Source organism: Branchiostoma lanceolatum, chromosome 2 (assembly GCF_035083965.1).
Source record: "Branchiostoma lanceolatum isolate klBraLanc5 chromosome 2, klBraLanc5.hap2, whole genome shotgun sequence".
NCBI lineage: Eukaryota > Metazoa > Chordata > Leptocardii > Amphioxiformes > Branchiostomatidae > Branchiostoma > Branchiostoma lanceolatum.
In genome coordinates this window covers 19,865,157-19,887,670 of record NC_089723.1, presented here as the reverse complement: position 1 = coordinate 19,887,670, position 22,514 = coordinate 19,865,157, and the positions used below count along the sequence as shown (strand labels likewise).

General features: G+C 40.3%; 2 protein-coding genes across 4 annotated transcripts; one reads left to right on the top strand and one right to left on the bottom strand.

Annotated features, from left to right (window-relative positions):
* Positions 1-211: 211 nt before the first annotated feature.
* LOC136427804 (jouberin-like) lies at positions 212-19,153 on the bottom strand. Of its 3 annotated transcripts, XM_066416976.1 has the most exons (32): positions 18,987-19,153; positions 18,538-18,627; positions 17,804-17,888; positions 17,432-17,492; positions 16,907-17,133; positions 16,444-16,676; positions 15,753-15,936; positions 15,348-15,507; positions 14,935-15,063; positions 14,263-14,487; positions 13,829-13,899; positions 13,124-13,255; positions 12,785-12,839; positions 12,344-12,459; positions 11,753-11,982; positions 11,289-11,366; positions 10,987-11,013; positions 10,731-10,783; positions 10,437-10,531; positions 7,452-7,505; positions 6,785-6,918; positions 6,018-6,158; positions 5,480-5,575; positions 4,832-5,043; positions 4,561-4,659; positions 3,688-3,804; positions 2,929-2,985; positions 2,278-2,346; positions 1,654-1,816; positions 1,348-1,418; positions 1,137-1,222; positions 212-904 (listed from the first exon to the last, which is right to left on the bottom strand). In XM_066416976.1, exons 1-32 carry the CDS (start codon positions 19,000-19,002, stop codon positions 754-756), a joined length of 3,717 nt encoding a protein of 1,238 aa, XP_066273073.1. In that variant the 5' UTR covers positions 19,003-19,153; the 3' UTR covers positions 212-753. The 3 variants fall into 3 exon arrangements, with proteins under 3 accessions (XP_066273073.1, XP_066273074.1, XP_066273075.1); XM_066416977.1 differs by lacking the exon at positions 5,480-5,575; XM_066416978.1 differs by lacking the exons at positions 5,480-5,575; positions 7,452-7,505 and having other exon boundaries at positions 18,987-19,152.
* A 502-nt stretch (positions 19,154-19,655) lies between these two features.
* Positions 19,656-22,342, top strand: LOC136427802 (protein YIPF6-like). The gene is made up of 3 exons (XM_066416975.1): positions 19,656-19,836; positions 20,137-20,298; positions 21,045-22,342. Exons 1-3 carry the CDS (start codon positions 19,678-19,680, stop codon positions 21,399-21,401), a joined length of 678 nt encoding a protein of 225 aa, XP_066273072.1. The 5' UTR covers positions 19,656-19,677; the 3' UTR covers positions 21,402-22,342.
* The last annotated feature ends 172 nt before the right edge of the window (positions 22,343-22,514 follow it).

The window sequence follows — 22,514 nt, the reverse complement described above, 5'->3', positions numbered from 1 at the left end:
TTGGACAGTCTACCAGAAAAATAACATTTCAAATTGCAATCTCAAAACAATGCCTATATCCTAAATCTTAACATAAAAACATAAGTCAAAGTGAATAATATTTGTATACACAACATAATATACATAGGGCAAAGAGGGCTGTCTGAGTCAATATCTTAAGTGTTCTTATAGAAAAATACATTCAAAATACTGTATGTACAATAAATGACAGTGTGAACAGCCTGCTTCAAAAGGGCCATTACATTTTGGACAAGAAAATGACCTCTGCACTCATTTACTATAAACATACTCAGTCTGACAAAACACAGTAAAATTGCAGTGAAATGCTGCTATATTTCAGCACTGATATCTTTCTGCAAATGTTACAGTGATTCAACTCTAATGTCATGATGTGCATCTTACAACTTTTGGCACAAAATCATACTTGGACATATTATACATGTATATGGCATCACAACTTTCTAAAAAAAAATTGCTTAAAATGTAATGAAAGCGTAAAAAGAGTCTAAAATCAGCACCATAACGTGAGATACACATATCATATGAAAACATGATACAGTCACCTAATACATGCATGTATATTACAGGAAGTATGTCCAATATGTACTCATTGTGGAGAAGTTACATTCTATCATGTGTCTGTGGTGACTTTAACCTTTAGCACTCTGAAGTAGCTGTTTGGCACCCAATTCCCTATTGGTGACAGAGTTAGGCAGCAGGGAAAAGGTTAACCAGGTACAGGGATTTTCACTCTTAGTTCTCAAAGCCATAGTTATTGTAGCCAGGTGCAGGTATCTGTTCTCTCTTCTTCAGCCTCCTGCTTGACTTGATTGTTCTTCCTGGTGAATCCTCCCCAGTGTTTATTAGGTTCTCCTTCGATCCCTGCTTTTTCTTGCGTCTTAACCTGGAAGGATAAAATGGTTGCAAGACACTATTTTGAGACAGTGACTCTACATTTAGATCATAATGAAGCATTATACAAAATGCAGATAAGGCTCAAATCATTTTACACAATGTACATGAAAACAGACATTGTTGTATCATTGTATGTCTAATGGCTCTGAATGTGACACAAAGAAACAAGCATCAAGAGACAACGAAAAGAACAAAAAAATCATTGATGATTTCTTTCCAACCTGGATTTCTGTGAAATGTCTTCTGCATCACTGTCAGGTCCTGACAAGATCTTCAGTTCACCTGACTTGGTCGTCACAGCTGACATCTGGGATTTTAAAAAAGAACAATCAATAATTTCACATTCGTCTTTCACCAAAAAGAAACAGTTCAGTTCTGCTACTCTTAAAACATGACAATTACAGACAAATCCTCAATGACAAACACCCCTACCCTGGTGTTGGTGTCTTCTTCTTCCCCAGCAGCAGCCTCACCCTGGGGAGTCTCCTGGTCTTGCCAGTCAGCTGAAACAAGTGGAAACTTAGTTCAAATCGTTCACAAAAAGAAATGCAACAAGACAACATACAATGTACACAAAGCTTAGGAATTCCATTATATTTCTGTGATCTCCTATGTACAAAAACTCTATATGCCCTCAGCGCAACTTCACTGTCCAGATACATTGCATGCCAGATGTGAGATCAAAAAGACATTTATCATCTATGGGTAAATCTTAAGATGCTTGAGTTCCCTGTGTACCTTCCTCAGTGATGTAGTTTGAAGGGAAGAACCCTTGCTGTCCGTCATCCAGCTCGCCAAACCACCAGTTCTCGTTGTCCTTGTACAGGACTGTTATCCTGTCTCCTCGCTGGATGGTTAACTCATCCGACCGGTTAGCCTGGTAATCGTATAACGCAACCACCTGGGAAAGAAAGAAAGAGACTACTATTGTCCCATGTTCTAGCTTGCGCTGTCTTAAGGGGCTGTCACACTTGTGCACATATTAAGTTCTGTATTGAAATTGTTTTGGCTTAGGTAAAGTCTACGTGGAAAAAGTTGTTTTTTTTACTTTGACCCACAATTGTGCAGCCTGGCTATGGAACCGAAAAACAACTATAGTTCTTCGTCTGCAAACTTAATACACACACAAGTTTAACAGATTCCTTACATGATGTACAATGTAACTTGCATGCTTGGGTGATAAAAGTAATAGAATATGCTTACATGTGCTTCATATTTAAAACAAGGGATTAACTTTTCCTTATCAATACATTTCAGATAACTCTCTTGTCCATGGAGGAGAGAGAAAGTCTGATCTGCTCAGCTTGCAAGAGGAGTATGTACATGAAGTGTTGAAGTGTCAGTCACATTTGCTGTACTTACTGTCTGTCTGAGTGGAGATGCTGCTCTGTTCACTCTCACACTGACAGATGGACCCTTCTTGGCACTTCCCTGGGGAGTATCAAAAATGTTACTTACACAACCACAGCTAAAATTACATCTGTAATTCTCAACAAACACTGTGGAAAATACGCAAGCAGAGTAGATTTCCTTTCAAAATAAAATCCTAAAATGCTGAGGACTTTTAATGGCAGACAATTTCATGAAATGATTGTATGATGATCATATCATTGTAATGACCATACATTGTGAATGCACTCAATACATTGAAAATGCATGGCCAACATAGTGTTAGTACATGACTATTACATTACGAATGCAAGGTGAACACATTTGACTGCCTGGCCTTTATGCAGAGTCAACATATCGAGGATGCACTGCTCGAAGCACATGTAGGTTGGTACAGTGGGCAGAAGCACAATGTAAGTAACAGCATTTACAATTTATCTACTACTCATGCATGAAGCTTAACTAAAAAGTTATCTTTAGTGTTTAGTAACATGACATATTCATCAATAGGTCTACAACAAATACAAGCCCAGATCTGACACACAAACCTAACATCTTTTTCTAGCGAGCAGTGTCTACCTCTAGTCCTGCTACGGCTCAAACACAAACTGAAATCAGACATACGAGGTCGAAGGTTACGCGGGGTGGGTCCCCACGTCTCTTCCTTTGGTCGGCACGTTGCTGCAAGTTAGTGTCATTCAGTGATAAGTGGGTTAGTTGTTGTACCCAATCCACCAAGGTTGAGGGTTTAAAGAAACTCACATGTAGTATTGACAGGTGGCATTTTGATTGGATCAGATTACATGTCAAGGGTGAAAGAGTTCAAGAAACATTATTAAGTCATGCATCTCAGTAGGGAAAAAGGACAATATCATGTCAGTAGCAAAATCTCAGGCAGTTACGAAGCTGCTCCTCCAGACTTCACAACAGTTTTATACCCGTCACTGCTTTTAGATAAAGATTCTTCAAATTCAATTAACAATTTAATAACAATTGATAAACAAATGTACTTGAATGTAGACTGAGTATTATAATTCATACCAGCATGGTATTGCTACTTTAAAAAGCATTTTCCAAAATGGCTTGCATCATGTACTTCAAACTGCCTGTTAAAATGCAGACCCCTGCATGTCTGAAAAGTGTAGATGCCTTATCAACACACATCGGACCAGGTTAGTAACTTTTAGAAGGGAAGGAAGTACAGCACAATCAAGAGACACCATTCTCCTTGTACAGCCTGTTTCTATGTTTTATGAAGTGTCATATGAAGATCATGCTGGGAGTATACAGTCTGTGGCAAATCAACAGAGAAAGAGTATAATCAACAACACACACAGTTGTACTACTACAAGACAATATGTGATGTATCTTTAAGAGACTTACAGCTTGGAAGGAGACCTGTGGTGCTGACCCCTTGACCGGGCTGCCGGGACGTCCGCCCACCGGGACAAAGTCTGGCGTCCAGCCACGCTGCTGGTTCCACGTACCCAGCGGACTTTGCTGCAACATCGAAAACAAGCATTTGTGTCATTACAGAGCCCTACTGACTGACTAAAAATCATGATCACAGTAAGGGTTAGACTAGTTCAGTTGGATTTGGAATGTCATGTTTACAAACACAGTGCAAAGGAATGTATTTATCAAGCAGGCATTTCATGCTGTATAGTAATCAATGCACTTAGCACATAAACTGTGCATACATAGACCATTGTGAATACAGACAAGATAATGTGAATGCATTATGAGCTAAGAAAGTTTGAAGACATACATGATTGTGTAGGATATCGTGAATACATGTACTGTATGATAGCACAGACATCTCCTTGTGATTATTTACTTGTGATTCCTTGTGATCATTCTCTAAGAAAAATATCAAATGAATGTCACCAATGCTGGTTAAGACAATTGTTACCCCGTAGCCCAAGTCGTTCCTGACAAAGTGAACCTGTTTCTTTCTCAGCGGCTGACAGTGATGTAAAAAGGGAATACAAAATGAACATTGGTTGAACAGATAGATTCTAGACTGTGCCCTGGAAATGTTTTCATCAGGCAGCATACAGGTAGTACCTCTTGGGCCACAATGCATTTCTATGGCTGTAGGTAGTGTAACACTTCATTATAATTACATTTTGTACAGTGTCAAAGAACATTGACACATCGATCAAATCAAATTCAATCAAAAATCATAATTCAAATCACAGTGGACATTTCAAACAATTGATAAATGGAGCTGTTAGTACAGTTGCTGTAACTCACCGTGTACGGTGTCCTGTCAAAAGTCGACCCCCATGTACTGTTTATCATGGTACTGCCCTGCACCCCTGGGGTGGATTGGTAGCTTGCTCGTGGCGACCTCTGAGAGATACACAAGCACAAAAGGGGTAATGTTAGGGTCTGACACACAAGTTTATCACAGAAATTTGAAAAAATAGGGAATATGAAAGAAAATCATGACTCCTTGGCATACAATATACATCATATCTGCAGTAAGATATTTTAGGAAGCCTTTGAAAAACAGGTTTCTTACAGAAACAGAGCTCAACAGCTGAATGGCTCTGTCCATCCGATTTACTCTTTTTGACTCCTCATGCAGAGATGTAAGATCTGCTCCCATTGGTGTCTCTGCCCTGAAACTTGACTGTGTAGCCAATGGGGTGCCTGGAGTCTTTCCCAGTGGGCTCACAGGACTTAGTGGTCCCTGGATGTCATCTGAGATCACTCCAGCATCTAGTCTTGCAACTGAAAGAATGGGTGAAATGTGATTAGTATTCTGGATGGACAGTGGGGATATAAAAGATGGGACATAAAGCTGGCAATTAACCATTATCGAAACACTTCAGAACTCTTGCTGAAAAAAAACACAAACCATCACATTGATGAAAGTTAGACATCCAAGTAATAAGATACGCCACAAAAAGTTACTCAAGCAACTGGATAAAATTTTGAACAAACAAGTCAATTTCTACATACAAACTTCACTGGATTTAAGGAACATTGAACAACCAATTAATGTTAAATTATCAATCTAAAACATCAATAGATAAGCCAAGTGAAACTCTAACTCTGAACGGGAAAAAGGACACTCCTGCAAAACACTTTCCAACAACACCAAAGTCTTTGAACATTTAATTTCATTATGACCAACCAACAGTTGTGCCAGTCACATGTTGGGTACCTGATGTTAGATATGTCCATGCACTTGCAATTGTCTTTACAAACATCATGTCAGAAGGGAGTGATTCTTGGTAGAGATGGACAGCCCTGTGTGCAGCTGGTGAATGGGTTACAGGTCAGACTTACATGGTGCTATAAAATAAAGGCTCTAACTACACATACAAGTCCTCCTACTGTTAAAATGGGAATGGTAGTATCAGAAAAGTATAAGCTAATCTCATAGGGCAGTGTACTACTTAATAGCAACATTAACATGAGAGTACTGTAAATGCAGAAATGTCCACGGGGATTTAATTTCGCGGTGGGGAGAACATGAAGTGGTTTTGAGTTCACGTTTGAAACAATAGTAGCACTACAGTCACACAATAGACCAGCTTTTTGCGGTGGTTTTAAGTTTGCGATAAAGAGCTCACAGCGAAAACCGCGAACATAAAACCACAGCGAACATTTCTGCATTTACAGTATTCTATAGCTATCAGCTCCCATCAGTTCTAAGTGGCTTTATAAGACTTTATTTCAAAAGATATTGACTGGTTTACCTTTCTGGTCGTATGTGTAGATGAGGATAGGGTTGTTGTCTCCATAACAACAGAAGGCCACCATGTGATCATGCAGGTGGAAGTCCAGTCCACAGACTGTGTTCTGGTACCCCAGTTCTCTGTACACAGCCACCTTGTCTCCTAAAGAGAAATAACCATGAAACATGGCAACGCCAGATTACATCAGGGTCTTCAAGGCACCTCTGATCCATTACTGGAGTCACAGTCCATTGAAAACACATGGAGCCTGAAATGAAGGCTTTGCTAGCGCTATATAGGCATCAGATGGAGATTTTAGGTATAACTAAACCTTCAATTTCAAGTCCAATCAATTCCTTATGGTCCTGTTCCTCAGTCTATGAGCTTTGACCATATTTATTGAACACCAGGATTTCACCAAACCTCACAAAATTGGACATGAGATTGGACATATCATTCAGACACCTGAAAATTTACCCTAGGCTATCATATCGAATGGGGCTTGTTGACCTGCAAACGTTGACTGATCCCTAAAAATTTTGTGATGATCGAGAGAACTCTGGGCATCTTACTGCAAAATGTCATTTAGAGCTTACAGACTTATCAGCTGATTGACTTTCCTGCTGTGTGACAGAGGTATCACAAACACACTTAAGATATCATGCTATTGCAAGGTTGCCTTCTCCTGGCCAATCCAAAAGCTCCATGGAAAGTAACTTAATCATGTCCTGACCTATCAAAGCTAAATATGAGGGGAAAATATTTAAAGCATCACAAAAACCCTTTACCTGTCTCAGCATTCCAGACGTACGCACAGGAGTCCTCACTGCCGGCGATGACAAAGGACCCACACGGCGTGAGGGTGCTGCGGACCTGCTGACGGTTGTTCAGCGCACCGTGGTACCTCTGCATGATGGAGTAGCTGTAATGTCAGAAAAGGGGATGTCATTGTAGTGAAATATAAGCCATTAGTGTGCATTCATTGGTGGCTCATTTTGTGCAGTATTGGCTCTGATTGGTTGTCATGATTATAGTTGTACCTCATCCAGGTACAATTTCCTTACCATGATTGGATAGATTTCTGTTGAATGAGTGAGTGGAATTAGTGGTTGTTCAAAATCATCAGTTGTCCAAACAATTGCTTTCGTCCAACACAGTTTGCTTGATTGTAATTGCATTATTTGGTTCCGGTATCTTTTATCATTACACTGAGCTTGGTTACCTTTTTTTTCTTTTAGACTTTGATTTGATTATAAGGTTTACTCTATATTGTTATCATGTCACTGATGCAAAAAGAACAATAAGTGATTTGTGTCAATTTACTATTATGTTCTTTGGAACCCACCAAAAAGCAATCATCATGCAACACTTATATTGTTCTCATCACATTTTGACATCATGGCTTTACAAGATTTTGTGGTAATCTTTTAGTTCTTTTTCTTTTTCATATTTTACCCCTTCTTTTTGCGCTGGCCTGGAAGTGTTTGTGGAATGTCATCTTCATAAAGTCTGTAAAAAAGCAGCAAACATTTCTACTTTGGATAATGATCAACATGGACATAACCATTAGGGGTAGGACAGAACCGCGGAAGGACAGAATCCATGCAGCCGACCAAGAAAGAAATGGATGGACAAATCAAGGAAGCCATCCACTGCCTCAACCAATCATAGTACAGGACAGAAGTAGATTGCAACGTGCCAACAAACCTCTGCACAAGCATATCTGACCCTTGCAAGATTGATGACTACAGATAATAAACTGGACAGTAAGTAAGTGAGTGGGAGCTCCACAGTACAGGATTATATTTCAGCACCAAGGAGAAATCCATCATCATCACATAGCCAGATGGCATCAACCAATTAGAAGCCTCCATTGCGCATGTGTTAATCGCCATAACACACCCGTGATCATCATTCCTCCCATTATGTAGAGGATAACACACCCGTGATCATCATTCCTCCCATTATAGAGGGGGTGGTCATGTTTTTGTTAACATTCGTATAATGTTTCTTTGTTCCCAAAAATGTTTACTATCTTAGAATAAATCAAATCTTTTGTAAGCATATGACAAATAGAATAAACCATTTCAATACATGTCAAGTCTAAATGGACGGAACTGTCAGTGGAGCCGCCCACTGCATTGCCAGAAGGACACCCAGCAGGGAGGAATGATGATGATAGATACTAGATTTGAAAAAGATTTGACATGTCAATATTGTAATGTTATTAAATATCATCAATTCTATAGAAATGTTGGTTTTCTAAAAGGAAATCTATCATCTTCTGTTCAAAAAGGACAAATGTAAAATCTGAAATGCATTCTTAATAGTATAAGGGATCTATGCGTCATACAGGAATTGTCTACTCTTATATGGGTCAGTTTGGATAAGCTATATGATAATAACGTTAATGACCCGCCTCTTCCTCGGTGTATATGGTGTCATAACACCTGGTCGTGTGCTATAACCACCTCATAAAACCACCGAGTGAGCAAAGCGAACGAGGTGGTTATATGAGGTGGTTATAGCACATGACCAGGCGTTATGACACCATATACCAGTGTTCTCGCCAGAATTTTTTCACAGCATAGGGGTCAGGTACAGAAGGCCAACTTTACGCGGTGCAAGCTACGAAGAAATTACCACAGAGTAGGGTGTCCGGCTTGTTCCCCCGGAAAATTTTTGAATTCATAACCCAATGAGACACTATTTCCTGCATTTTGAGGGATAAATTTTGTGAAATAAAGTTTTTCCTCTGTTACAGCCTCATTCTTAAGCCAAATATGAACTTTTTATAAGATTTATGAAGGGTCACAAGGTTCTTTCCAGAAAGAAACACCCCTATGTTGGTTGAAACACAGCATAGGGGTCCAGACCACAGCATAGGGGGTCCAAATCACAGCATAGGGGGCCCCTATGCTGAAAAGGCCTGGCGAGAACACTGATATACACCTCGGGGCGGGTCATTAAACCTTAGTTAACACATCACAATGCTCTAATACAGCACCATGGACACAACCATTGATAAAAAGGGGTAGGACAGATCCGTGGAAGGACAGAATCCATGCAGCCGACCAAGAAAGAAATGATGCACAAATCAAGGAAGCCATCCACGATCTCAACTTTCATAGTACAGGGCGGAAGAGTCTGGCGATCTGCTTTTGAACCTCAACATCTAAAGCACAAGCAAAAACCTTAACAAGGCGGGAAAAATAGACTACAAACTGGACAGTGAGTGAGTGAGCTGCAGTTCCACAGTACAGGACTACATTTCAGCCCAAGGAGAAAACCGTTATCACAGAGGTGTTATTCAGTACACAGTGGTAGTTCAGCACCATGGATGCAACCATTCATAAAACAGGGATAGGATAGGACAGAACACACAAGGCCAACCAAGAAAGAAAAGGATGGACAGCATCAAGTAAGCCATCCACTGCCTCAACCTTCCTAGCACCAGACAGAAGAAGCTATTGAACCTCAATGTAAGCACATCTGACCCTTGCAAGACAGGTACAACAGACATTAAATTGGACAGTGAGTGAATGTGTGGGTGAGTGGCAGTTTGACAGTACAGGACTATATTTCAGTACCAAGGGCAAAGCCATTCTTAGTACAGCATGATGCTATAATTCAACAGGGACACATTCATTGATAAAACAGGGCTAGGACATAACCATGAAGGACAGAACCCACAAGAAAGAAGTGGATGGACAACATCAAGGAAGCCATACACAATCTCAACCATCATATTACAGGGCAGATTAGAGTCTGGCGGAACCTCAACATCTGAAGCACAAGCAAGACAGGGAATGTCAAACATCAAACTGGACAGTGAATGTGTGGGAGTTCCACAGCACAGGACTATGTTTCAGCACAAAGGGCAGAACCATTACTAAATACAGTACAATGCTATAGGTTATCACGATGTACACAACCATAAATAGGGGTAGGACAAAACCATAAGTAACACATGATAGAACAGAATCCTTGAAGGACAGAAGCCATAATGCCAACCAAGGTAAAAATAGACAGACAACATCAAGAAAGACAAAACTATTAACACAGGGGCACTATTTAGTACAATGCTATAGTTCAGCACTTTGGATACAACCATTAGACTGTTTCAATGTACAAAGCTGTAGTTTATCAAAATGGACATAACCATTAATATCACAGGGGTGCTCTAAACCACAAGGCTGTAACTCAGCACCAAGGACAGAAGCAGTATTTCTTCTGAAATGGTTCACAGCTACAGGTATCAGTTTCAAACCATGGACACAGCCACTGAGACAATAGAGATGTGTCAGCCAACTGTCCAATGGTAAACTGAAGGCATTCTTGTACTATGAGTATGAGAAAACAACCTGTTACATCAGTACACAGTGTCCCTTAAAAAGCTGAAAAAAGAAAACTGTGGAAGGTCAAAAGATATAAACTTACAGTCTCAGGTCCATCAGACGGACTGTGTTGTCCCTGCCATGGACCAACAGCCTTCGCCCACCGTGGTGTAGCTGGACACTGTTAATGGTCACTCCCTGGAAAACACCAACAGATCAGTCAGTACTGAACACCTGCGACACAAACTGTCATCACCCAGGACACAAGATGTGGTGGACATCAATGTTATATCAGCATTCGTCTTAAATGTAGTAAAGGTCTCTTAATAGAAAAGCAATAGGCAAGGGCAACAATATTCCTTAAGTTGGGCTAACATTTGGACATAAAGAGACTTACCCTGAGTTCCTCCTCCCTGATCTGATGATGTAGGTTCCATTCAGCCACAGGGTCTGGGGAAGGAAAAAGAGGGCATCAGCTGAGACACAGACTTTTCTCACATTACCTGCTGTAAAGTATATCTATGGCCACTTGTTTTTATATGCATCATAATACTCAGTAATAGTGTAGGTGTTAAGGCAAGGTGGGTTTGTTACCTGCAATGTTTACAAAGTGCTAACACAACCACGACATGCAGACTAAGTGTGTTTGTTACCTGTGTTGACTTCCAAAAGTGACAGTCCTAAAACAACCCACATGTGCAGAGAGTTAAAGGTGTGTTAGGGTGCAGAAGATGAGGAAGAAATGGGATGCAAGAGTCACAGAATTATCATCAAAAGATCAATCAAAATGTCCTTGCAAAAGACAAATCCATATTGCTAGTCTTGTTGCTATGCCAATCTATGAAGAAAAAACATTTAATTCTTATTACTAAATATTTTCCTGGGCATTTGGAGCATGGTAGGGTTCAAGTGCCATCTCAAACACTGTTGACATTCCCCCTGCCCTCCCCCTTACCTCTCCTGGGCTGCTCATGTACAAAAGTGTTCCAGATGATGACAACTCCCTCACTGTCTGCTGAGAACATCCGTACCCCTGCAACAGACATAGGAAAATGCTCAGTGGTTTGACTTATACTGCTATTCTGTTTCAAGACAGCAGCTTTTAAACACAATATGACAACTACAATGTACATACAACAAATATTTGACCAAGTCACAAATCAACTTCTATTCATTACCTGTGGTCCCTGCCGCATATCCAGGGGCGGGGGCCTCAGTTTCACCAACATAGTACCTAACATCCCCTCCAGACTAGCAAAACTAACATGAACACAACTTTACTGATATGTAATGTATAGAGTTCTGTAGCTGGCCCCAATAGTCAACCCCATAATGCAGGGTTTACTACTGTAACAGTAACTTGAGATTTCACGTTGCTCAAAGCCTAAGAATCCTCCACACAACTGTCCAACCACTCACCGTCCCTGTCAAAGCACAGAGAGTTGACCAGCCCCTGGTGCCCTTCCATCTCCTTCAGCAGCTGTCCGTAAACGCCGTCACCCTGCGAGATCCAGACCCGGATCACGTGATCGTACCCACCGGTCACGATGATCCCAGGCTGGACGGGGTGGCAGGATACCGTGTACACGAAGGATGGGTGAGGTAGGACTTTCTCCGCACTGGTTGCCATGGTATCAGTATTCCACACCCTACAGGAAATAACACAATCATGTCATTCTAACTTGATCTGGGTCATCTGTGACATTGATCTGTGGTCCACTAGCACAGCACCAAGCATATCAATAGCCTCCATATATATAGCAGGCTCTCTGGGCCTTTTTTTGGCTTATGGTACACATTTTGCTGATGACTTCCTTTAATTTGTACTGGGTCATTTGTTAAGAGCCTGCTATGGAGGCTAGCATATCAATGTAGTACTACACAAAACAGATCAGTAAAGAACTGAATGCAGAAACTAGCTAAAGATAATGCAGAAAATAGCCACAATGAACTAACTGAAGAGAACTGAACATAACATCACTGAAGACAGTAGAAGTGAACACATCTAACCTTGCTGTCCCGTCAGAAGAAGCTGAGAAGAGTTGGTTGTTGTCAGGTGACCAGGACAAGTCGTAAACAATGTTATGATGACCGAGGAACTGACCCTTCAGACTGCCTTCTGGAATCTGCCCAGATAAAATGAGACTTTAATTCATGCCCAAATCAGAAACAAAAGGATACAAAAAAGTGAGAGTTACAAATAACTGATGACAGCATTCCTAACAAGGATTTGATCAGTCATCACTTTAGCATCCTCCACATTCTTTGCAGTTTGATGACAATATTATGAAGAAAGCACTACAAGATGTACCCAAATACAGGGGAATCACTTTAAAGACATGTATTTACTCAATCATGTCAAAGTAAAGTTTTGTTGAAAAATCAGACTGACAGACAGATATGAAATCCTCTACGGCCTAAGTTAAGTAGAGTTACAAGAAAACTTCTGACCTCATATATCAGGATGGGATAACTGTCCTTGTCTGCACAACCACAGGCCAGCATCCTGGAGGGGAGCAAAAACATGGTAGTCAGATTTTTCCATTCAGAAAAGCTCCATGTTTTTAGCTAGCTCAATCTCATGAAGCAGATCGTCATGTGATGTGTTTCAGCTTCAACTTATTCATCTAACCAATGAGACATGTTACCTATTACAAAGGCTGTTTTCAATGCATTTTGTTGGGAAATCCTCAACATTATTGTGATGAATTAAAAAAAATTATAACATCAACTTAGTTTTAAAAGGGATAGAAATTACTTTAGTGTCTGAGATTAGGAGATAACCCATACCTGCCGTTAGGAGAGAACCTGACGACCATACAGCCCATCCTGCCAGCCTGCAGGGACAGGGTCTGTTTGTTGGGCAGTCTGCACACCTGGCCTTTCAACCTGCCCCACCTGCCTGGTCCTTCTGTCTCATCTCTGTAACAAACAATACAGGTGAGATAACACACCTGGCCTTTCAACCTGCCCCACCTGCCTGGTCCTTCTGTCTCATCTCTGTAACAAACAATACAGGTGAGATAACACACCTGGCCTTTCAACCTGCCCCACCTGCCTGGTCCTTCTGTCTCATCTCTGTAACAAACAATACAGGTGAGATAACACACCTGGCCTTTCAACCTGCCCCACCTGCCTGGTCCTTCTGTCTCATCTCTGTAACAAACAATACAGGTGAGAAAACACACCTGTCCCTTCAACCTGCCCCACCTGCCTGGTCCTTCTGTCTCATCTCTGTAACAAACAATACAGGTGAGATAACACACCTGTCCTATCACCTGCCTTCTCCTTCCACCTCATCTCTGTAGAAATACAAGTTCTGGTTGTTGGGACAAACTTAGCTTTCAGCACCAAGGACAGAGATACTTATAGACACTTTGTAACCTTCTGACTTTTTAACAAAGCACACTTGGATCATCTAAAATAAGAAAAGTACCGAAACAATGTCATCTGACATCATCTTCAAAGTCCTATTTGGAGTCAAGTGCCACTCACCTTGTTCTTGAGGTTCTGTCCTTCAGTTTTGCTGTTAGCTTCATCTCTTTGTACGTCATCCTGCCTTTTTCCTGAAAACATCAACCATGTTAGAAACTCAGCATAGACAACGACTATCAAACTATGTGCATTATTTCCCTTTCGTGTCACCTTTTCAAAATGATACAGTAGTCAACAAGTTTAAATGCACTTGTACTACTTGTAAGTGCAACAGATTTCACTTAGTAAAATAATTGCTTTCAAAAATTCCTGCAAGCCTTTCACTGCAATGTATGATATCATGAAAACTTCACACTGATTCTTTTCTGTTTCAATATCAAATGTGATCCACCGTTGATATCAAATGTGCTTTATTACTGAACAACCACATTTGCATCAAACACATCATACACATTTGCAAGTGGAGGTTATATAAACTGTAGGATGCAACCTACCTCCTGCAGTGCTACCATAGACCTAGGCGCCGCCTCCACCTTCCCTGGGTTCTTGATACCCTTGACAGTTACGTACAGCGTGGACGGGTAGACCTGTCGCGGCATGTTCTGCCACCAGTCAAACACGTCCACCACGTCTGGTTTGGGCTTGTACTTAAACGGTGGGTAGAACAGCTGCAAACGGACCTTCTTATCTGTGTTCAGCTTCTCGTTAGAACCAACAACCTGCAAAGAAAGTAGGAATACTAAGATCTAGTTTTTTTTAATCAGATGAATAATAGGTATACAGATATTTCTAGTATCAATTTCAACATTGATATTAAGAGGTACGGGCTTTGACAAGTTTTCGACTAGTGAGGTGGGTTCTTTTACGTGCTTGAGGTGTTGCACAGGACCGCCATTTAACGTCTTATCCTAGGTACTCATTTTCACCAGAGTGAAGCGAGGAAATGTGTAAAGTGTCTTTCCCAAGGGCTTAACGTCAGGGACAAGTCATGATCTGGGAACCCAGGTTTTGAACCCAGGCTAGGACCTCTGGGTTCTGCGCCAAACACCCTGCCATTATTCCACTGCGACATCACCAACATTACATGTACAACATCAAAAATACATGAACATCCATTACATATACAACGACATATACATCTCGCCCCTCTGCAGTACATTCCCTACCTTGAGGAAGGCCCATGCTATCCTGTGCCAGCCCCCCTGCTGTCCCTCAGACCTGTAGTTATTACTGGCAACACTCATGCTCACAAAGTCCAACACCTCAAACAGAACAACCACTCTTGGATCTTCCATCTGAAATAGAAGAAAAGAAAGATGTTGGGTCATCTTTGGATTCAAGGACCAAGTTGTATAATACTATCACATGAAAGAAAAGATGTATGATAACATATTTAAAAATACCTAAAACATATACAAGCATTCTAGGACATCCAACTAATCTTAGCCTTCTCCCTGCTGCCTAACTATCTAACATGTAACCAATAGGGAGTTGGGTGCCAAATGGCTACTTCAGTGTGCTAAAGGTTAAATTTGTTAATGAACTAGTAATCAGATGACGTTGCCACTCAAATACAAACCTGGGTAAAGAGGCCAAAGTTCTCATTGAAGATGAGAAGTTCTTCCCAGGCTGGCAACATGGACTTCTTCTTCTTAAAGTCAAAAGGCTGAGTCATGATCGGGAGGATGTATTCCACTTCTCGCCGCTGGGTCTCGTAGAAAGATGTTACTGGACGATTTCTGTGGAAATACATACGCAAGTACATCATCTCCTGATGTCATCATATTCTGATGTTCAAGCAAAATATTACATTTGGGACCATACAAACCCACATCAAAGATTATTAGATATTGTGTTTTTGCACAATAGATTTATTTTTGCACAATAGATGTGCTTTTGCACAATACAATGTAGATGTATCTTTGCACAATGACTTTGATGTTCAGGTCAGCTTACAATTGGGGACCAATACAAAGAAACTCACTTGTCTAACTTCATGACGTAGTTTCCAGTGTCCATGTCACAGATGTGGACCCTGACCAGTGGATGGAGTATGTACAGGTCAGTCTTGAGGGGGTCAGACTTGTGTACGGTGATGCCTAACACTTTCCCCTCGTCTTCCAGCTGCTTCCTGGGACTATCAACAATCTCGTCCTCTGTTGACTCAGCTGGACAAGGAAACAGACAAAAATGATCTTAAAAAGTCATACTCAAAAATTCTTGATTCTCCATCACACAAATATCTATGTACATACATTCTGACCCTTGATGTATATTGTAGTTATAAAAGGATCAAATTTTGAAAATACAGACTCTATACATGATAGTTCCTAAGTCTATACATGTTTGTTTGTTTGTTTTATTAAGATCTTCATTAGCATTCAATTCTAACAAATTTTACACTATTCTTCTTGGGGCCCTCTGTATGATTTATGAATGCCAAACTGCCAACAAAACATGCATCTAAATGTATCTCCTCAACACATCAGGAAACATACAATGATTACAAGCTAAAGGCAGTAAACAGTACCAACATTACTATGCAAAGGACTCCCAGCTTGGGAGAACACTTCTTCATACTGTTATTACTTTCTACGTTACTACACTTATGGACCCTTTTCCACTTAGTCCAAACATCACATCAAGTGTTGTCTAAGAATAATATTAATAAGTACCTTTTCTTCTCCTGGACTTCTTCCCCTTCCCCTTGCCCTTCCTGCGAGGACTGACCTCCCCCTCATGGCCAAACTGCTCATCCTCCTGTCTTGTCTCCAGAGCCTGCTCGTATTGATCTAGCATCTCCTCACTGTTCGCTTTTGTCATGTCAGAATGTGAGGCAGACGGTGGCCGCTTCTTCTTCGTCTTTTTCTTGGAAGGAGCTAGTTCCTCTATTGTCATTGGCTCATCTCTATTGAGAACAAAGTTGTTTGTATCAGCATAAAAACTAGTTTGGATGGCTTATCTCTGTTGAGAACAAAGTTTTTTGCATCAGAAAAAAAGTTTGGATGGTGTTTTCTTGTTATGTACTGACACACCTTGACTCCAAAATATAAAACAATGAACTTAGAACACAAAAAGCAACTGTATCACAGTGGACGTACATAGCTCAGACATTTAAGAACTAAAATCCTTTCCTACCCCTGATCTGTGTCCTCTGTTGTCTGTCTGCTCTTCTTCTTTTTCTTCTTCTTGCCAGGTGACCTCTCCCCCTCATCTAAGGTGTCCGTACTCCTGCCGACCGACTCCTCCTGTCTTCTACGGTTCTTGTTGTTCCGAGGACTGTCGTAAGAATTGTTCTCCATACTCCTGTTTAAATCATCGGCGCTGTCTTTTCTCAGATCAGCACCCTCTCTGAGGGCATCCAGCTATGAGGTGTAATTAAAAGAAAAAAAAGATACAATGATCTCTGTTTACAGTTGAGGAAAAGGATTCGAATAAGCACAAGATACAATCCTTGATCCTCTGTAAAAATGTGAATAAAGGAAAAAAAACTTACATAAATATAATTTTTACATCCTGCTTTTCAAACCACATCATATTCTTCGAATGCTACTAGTAGTTGCATGGAAGTCTATGATTTAAATTCCCTCCATGAATATAGGTGAATATATATGGTTTAGTTAAATCAAACCTTACGAGAGGTACATGTATTTAAAATCTCACCACTGTTTCTGCTGAAGCCTTCTTCTTTCCTTTCTTCTTTTTCTTTCCACCCTCTTCAGTCCTGTGTGATTAGTAGAAGTGTTAACTCACCATTATTTCAGTGAAGTCACAAGTTTTTAAAAAAGTCCTACTAGTACTTGTCAAACAGATGCTCTACAATCTATCAAGGATCAGACTTCAATAATGGCAGCCAGAGAAATACAGGGCCTCAAATAGACTGAAGCATTTTTTCCACAGCAGTGTTAGTACTTGTCATTTTGTGCCAGTAAATAATACAACACAAGCATATGTCCATCAACACCTCCTTCCCTGTCTAAACTTATTTGTAGGTCACTAGGTGTGTGTGGAAAAAATATATACAATAATCCCTACTTTGCCTCTTCCATGGCAGCCTCCAGCAGCTGGTTCAGCTTGGCCTTAGTCTTGGGTCGGAGGTCATTGACCCGAGAACCTGGAACTGTAGTTTTAAGGTGTGAATAAAGTTCAAAAGTTCAACTGACAAGCTCTCCCTGAATCCATGCACAAGATGTACATATTAAGACTCACATGAAGCATGTTTGAGTCTATATACAGAATGATGCATTCCCTGATCATGTCTTGATTGCCCTAGGCTCTCTCTTGGATGTCCATCGTGCAGCGATGGGACCGCAGACCGAATTCAGGATTCATTAAATTCAACAAACTTATGCTCCCTCTGACAGTTGTATTGTAATTCTTTGAAATCATTTATTCTATCAAAGCTTTATAATGATAATTGTTTTAGATAAAAATCCTGACCACACATGTAGCACATATTACTATTACTAGTAATATTGAGCGGAGGAAATTTCAAAGGGAGTTCAGGAACTTTGCCTTCTTCACTGCAAACAAAGTGTGGATGTATTTCACAATGGTTACAGTCAATCTGCCAAAGAATACCACTCAGGGAACCGATAAAATCTGGTCTATTGTGGACAGGTTGTCTCTTTTATATAATACAAATGTGCTCTGGATTCTAAATGTCTGTGTCAATGGTCAATGTAAGAAACCACCAAAAAGTGGCCAGATGCCCCTTATGCAGAGGTGTGCACTTGTCTGACTGTATGAGTCACTGGGTGGTGACTCACCTGGTGATGGTACATCCTCATCAGGGTCTGGGCTGGACGGAGGCCTTCTGGGAGGTTTCTTCTTCCTCCGCTGCTTCATGGAGTTCAAGCCTGTACAAGTGTCATTTATATATAAGTTATAGCAATATGTATGATTCCGTATCTACTATCTGCTGACACTGACATTGAAGATAAATATTTCCACATACATATTCAGGTCAACAAGAAACACACTCTGGTGAATTTTCATCAGAATGACATTATTCTGCTAAAATATCAGCAACATATCTAATAAGCTATGACTTTTCGACTTGAAGAATTATATTACAACATATATTTGCTTCACTATAAAAACGCTTACCTTTGTGTCTTTGATAGTAAAACTAACGTTACCTCCTAACGTTACTACCCCCCCCCCCCCAGCACACAGAAAGTAAGTCACGCAGAGAAGAAATGTAAGCTAAACGTACCGATTTCTTCCGCCATACCTGCTCCTTTCCTCCAGTTAATCAAACAGACTTTAAATATCTACATGATTCATGCTGGTTTGTTGTTTAGGCAATGTTTTGTTCCACCCAACACCTGTTTGAACCGTATTGACACCCGCCAGACAGCACATCTAATTGGAATTCTTTGTAAAATGTCACCTTCTCTTTCATTGGTTTAAAAACAAAGAGTCGGTTTCGTACATCCAATCAGCTTGTCTGTTTTATACCGCTTGGCTAGCAACTGATTTTGAAGAGAGTGACGGTATATGAGCTGTACCATTATGAATTCAGGGGATGTTTTTACTTTTAATAATTGCTCTTTACGGTGATACTGCTCTTTTATAGCTTTTATATTAAATTTAGAGACAGTTTGAGTATTTTGAAATATTTCTATAGTACAGTTTCAATCTACGAAACTACTTGGTCGTTATTTCAGTGTACAATGGTATGCTCCAGGGATTGACCATTACGTTTACAAGGATCACTTGATACGCATTTTCTTCTGTCAGAACGGCATAAAAGGAAAATTTGTCCACAAAATCTTTCCATCTCTCTAGAACTAGGTACCAACCTACTTTTGCCCAGGTGTCATGCCGACATGAACGTTACATATTGACAAGTTAAACCAAACCTTGTACACATGATGACCCGTCCCTCATAAAACACATCTAAGATGGCGGCGACGAGTGTTGACGTGTCTGACGTGACGGACCAGGTGCCGTTTGACGTGGAGGGGGACATCACCGTCCCCGGGGCTCCTCCCGAGGAGGACGAGGACGACTTCTCCACCCTAGACGAGCCGGTGAAGGAAACCATTCTCAGAGATCTCAAGGTATTTCGTGACAACAGTATGAGGAAGTGTAGAAGGGGAGGGGCGGCGACGTTTGCTAAAGCCTAAAACACGACAGTAACAGGTGTTTCTTGTTTCAATCATGATCATGGACTATATCAGATGATTCTTTCCTGTCAAAGCCTTAAATTTCCGCATGACAAAAACACCTTTAATATATATAAAGCGATTTATACTGGCAAGAGAAAGCCAGTTATTTGCTGTTCATATGAGTTACATATATAATCGTATGTGTCTTGTGTTCTTGTATATCCAGTCAGGTGTATTTTTTTTAAATTTCAGGCTGTTGGGAAGAAGTTTGTGCATGTGTTGAACCCACTGAAAGGCAGCCGGTCCTTACTGAGAGAGTGGGACCTGTGGGGCCCCCTGGTGCTGTGTGTCATGGTGGCACTCTTACTACAGGGGGACAACGCAGCAGACACCGGAGCACCGCAGTTCGCTGAGGTAAGCCCCCTGGCTCTATAGAGAAGTAGTGCAGCACCACAGTTGTGATTAAGTATTGACGAGGTTTGATGCATGCGCTTGGTCAAAGGTGAAGGCCATAAACCAAACACGTCAGACCATGGGCAATACTAGTACGCTACAGAATTTCTGTAGAGGAAGCGTGCGTGCTTCCGGCCACTTCGAAAATGCTCCCGTCATTAGCGCAAGTCTTTTTTTCCGTCATACTTTACACTGATTGTGTCCTTCGGGACTCGCTGTTCAGCAACTTCGGCACCAGCTTGGGAAATTCAATGGAAATTTCTTGGCCTTCCACCTATAGTCAAACCTTGTTATGCAAATTGACCAAAGGATTCTTGATGTGTATAATCAAATGCATGTCCAGACTCAAAACTTCAAGTGCAAGCATACATTTGAACCTCCCTATTGCTATGTCTTGAGATTCTTCAGTATCAGCAAAAAGCCAATTTAATGAGGAATTGTAAGAAAGCAAAGAAAAAGATAAAAGGCAGTCAAAAACATTGCAAGGACATTTTGACATTTATTTATTTATACATGTACAGAGAAAATACAGTCAGGTAACAAACCTTCAAAAGGAAGATCTCAACTTTGTGAAGAAACAAAAAGTAGAGAGTGACTGCAAGTGGTGTTGTCCATTTAACTTACTAGTAAGTATTTGAAATATGTCTAGAATTTCTACATTTTACATAAAGAAACCCATGAGTTAACGTAAGTTTTGGTCATGACAGGTGTTTGTGATCCTGTGGGTGGGTGCTGTGGTTGTGACCTTGAACTCCCAGCTGCTTGGAGGTCAGCTGTCGTTCTTCCAGAGTGTGTGTGTCTTGGGCTACTGTGTGCTGCCGCTCAGCATCGCACTCATCGTCTGCAGAATTATCCTCGCGGCCTCCGCTACACAGACTATCGTTTTGTTCGCTATACGGTTTGTAACCGTGCTTCTTGGGTTTGCCTGGTCGACCTTTGCAGCGATGGCCTTCCTAGGAGACAGCCAGCCAGTCAACAGAAAAGCTCTGGCAGTTTATCCAATCTTCTTGTTTTACTTTATTATCAGCTGGATGATAATTTCACATACACACTCGGACACTTAGTATCAGACTGATCATGAAGTAGAATGTTAGACAGAAGCAGTCCTAGTCTACAGGTTTGTTCCTTATACATGTAAGTTATGAATTGATTATAGCTAATAGCTTTCTTCTGAAAGGACAGAACAACCTAGGTACGAGTCAAAGGGTAGAAGGTTGATTTAATTATAAAGTTTATAGACTTGAAGATTATTGAAAATCATTAGAATTTATTTATGGCATAAAGGCAAAGGTGGGAAAATATGTTCTTTTTTTTTTGCATTGTGTTGTGTCTTCCGTGCCATGAAACTCTGCTAAGTATCTGCAAACTAAACTGTTGTGGTTGCTAGGAATTTATATAATGTAGAATTTGTATATTGAAGGGTATGTATATATTCAATGGAACACTTTGAAAGAACTTTATAAGTATAATTATCATTTATCAATAGATGTGACTTTTTATCAAAAGAGACAGCGAAGATGAGATGAATTGTTATTTTTCTTTTCAATCAATATTATATTTATGTTAAAGTTGACTGACCAGGTGATAAGGAGTTGACTGTTTAAGCATATCATGCATTGTTCCTGTCATTTTGGAAATTATAAACTACCCGGGGTAGATATTTTTTTGACATGCACCTGATATGTGGCACATATACATGACACTGTATATATAGCTTTGTAATGATATGTTATAAGAAAGGCATTTTGAAATTTAGTTAGTATTATTTAGACTAAGTTATGCTGATGAAGTGTAAAAGGTCAAACCTCATGATCAAAAGCTTTCTTTGTTTTATGTTATTGTAAAGTCAGGACTTGGTGTAATATGTACAATCATTACATGTACTAAAAGTCTTGCTGCTGGATAAGGGATGTATTTGTTACAGCAGAAAGTCCACCTAAAGTCATCATTACATCATTTACATGAATTTTGCCTGTGTGGGCAATAAAGCAAAAACATGAACAAGCCTTTCTGTTGTGCCATTTCATTCCTTTGCTAATAGTAATACTACTACAAGCAATTTAAGTGTGATAAGTAACAAACACTGGTGACATGGCAATTTGATTAAAGATAAACGTCCTTCTTTAGTTTCTGATTGATAGCTTATTTACAAGGCTCAGTTTCAAAGTGTTTTAAAT

Excerpts from the sequence above, each read along its gene's own strand:
- LOC136427802 (XM_066416975.1), top strand. The coding sequence starts at position 19,678 with ATGGCGGCGACGAGTGTTGACGTGTCTGACGTGACGGACCAGGTGCCG. Across the intron at positions 19,837-20,136 it reads CCATTCTCAGAGATCTCAAG|GCTGTTGGGAAGAAGTTTGT; the intron begins GTATTTCGTGAC and ends TTTAAATTTCAG. Across the intron at positions 20,299-21,044 it reads GAGCACCGCAGTTCGCTGAG|GTGTTTGTGATCCTGTGGGT; the intron begins GTAAGCCCCCTG and ends TGGTCATGACAG.
- LOC136427804 (XM_066416976.1), bottom strand. Across the intron at positions 14,488-14,934 it reads TAGCATGGGCCTTCCTCAAG|GTTGTTGGTTCTAACGAGAA; the intron begins GTAGGGAATGTA and ends CTTTCTTTGCAG. Across the intron at positions 5,576-6,017 it reads CTACACATACGACCAGAAAG|CTGCACACAGGGCTGTCCAT; the intron begins GTAAACCAGTCA and ends CCCATTCACCAG.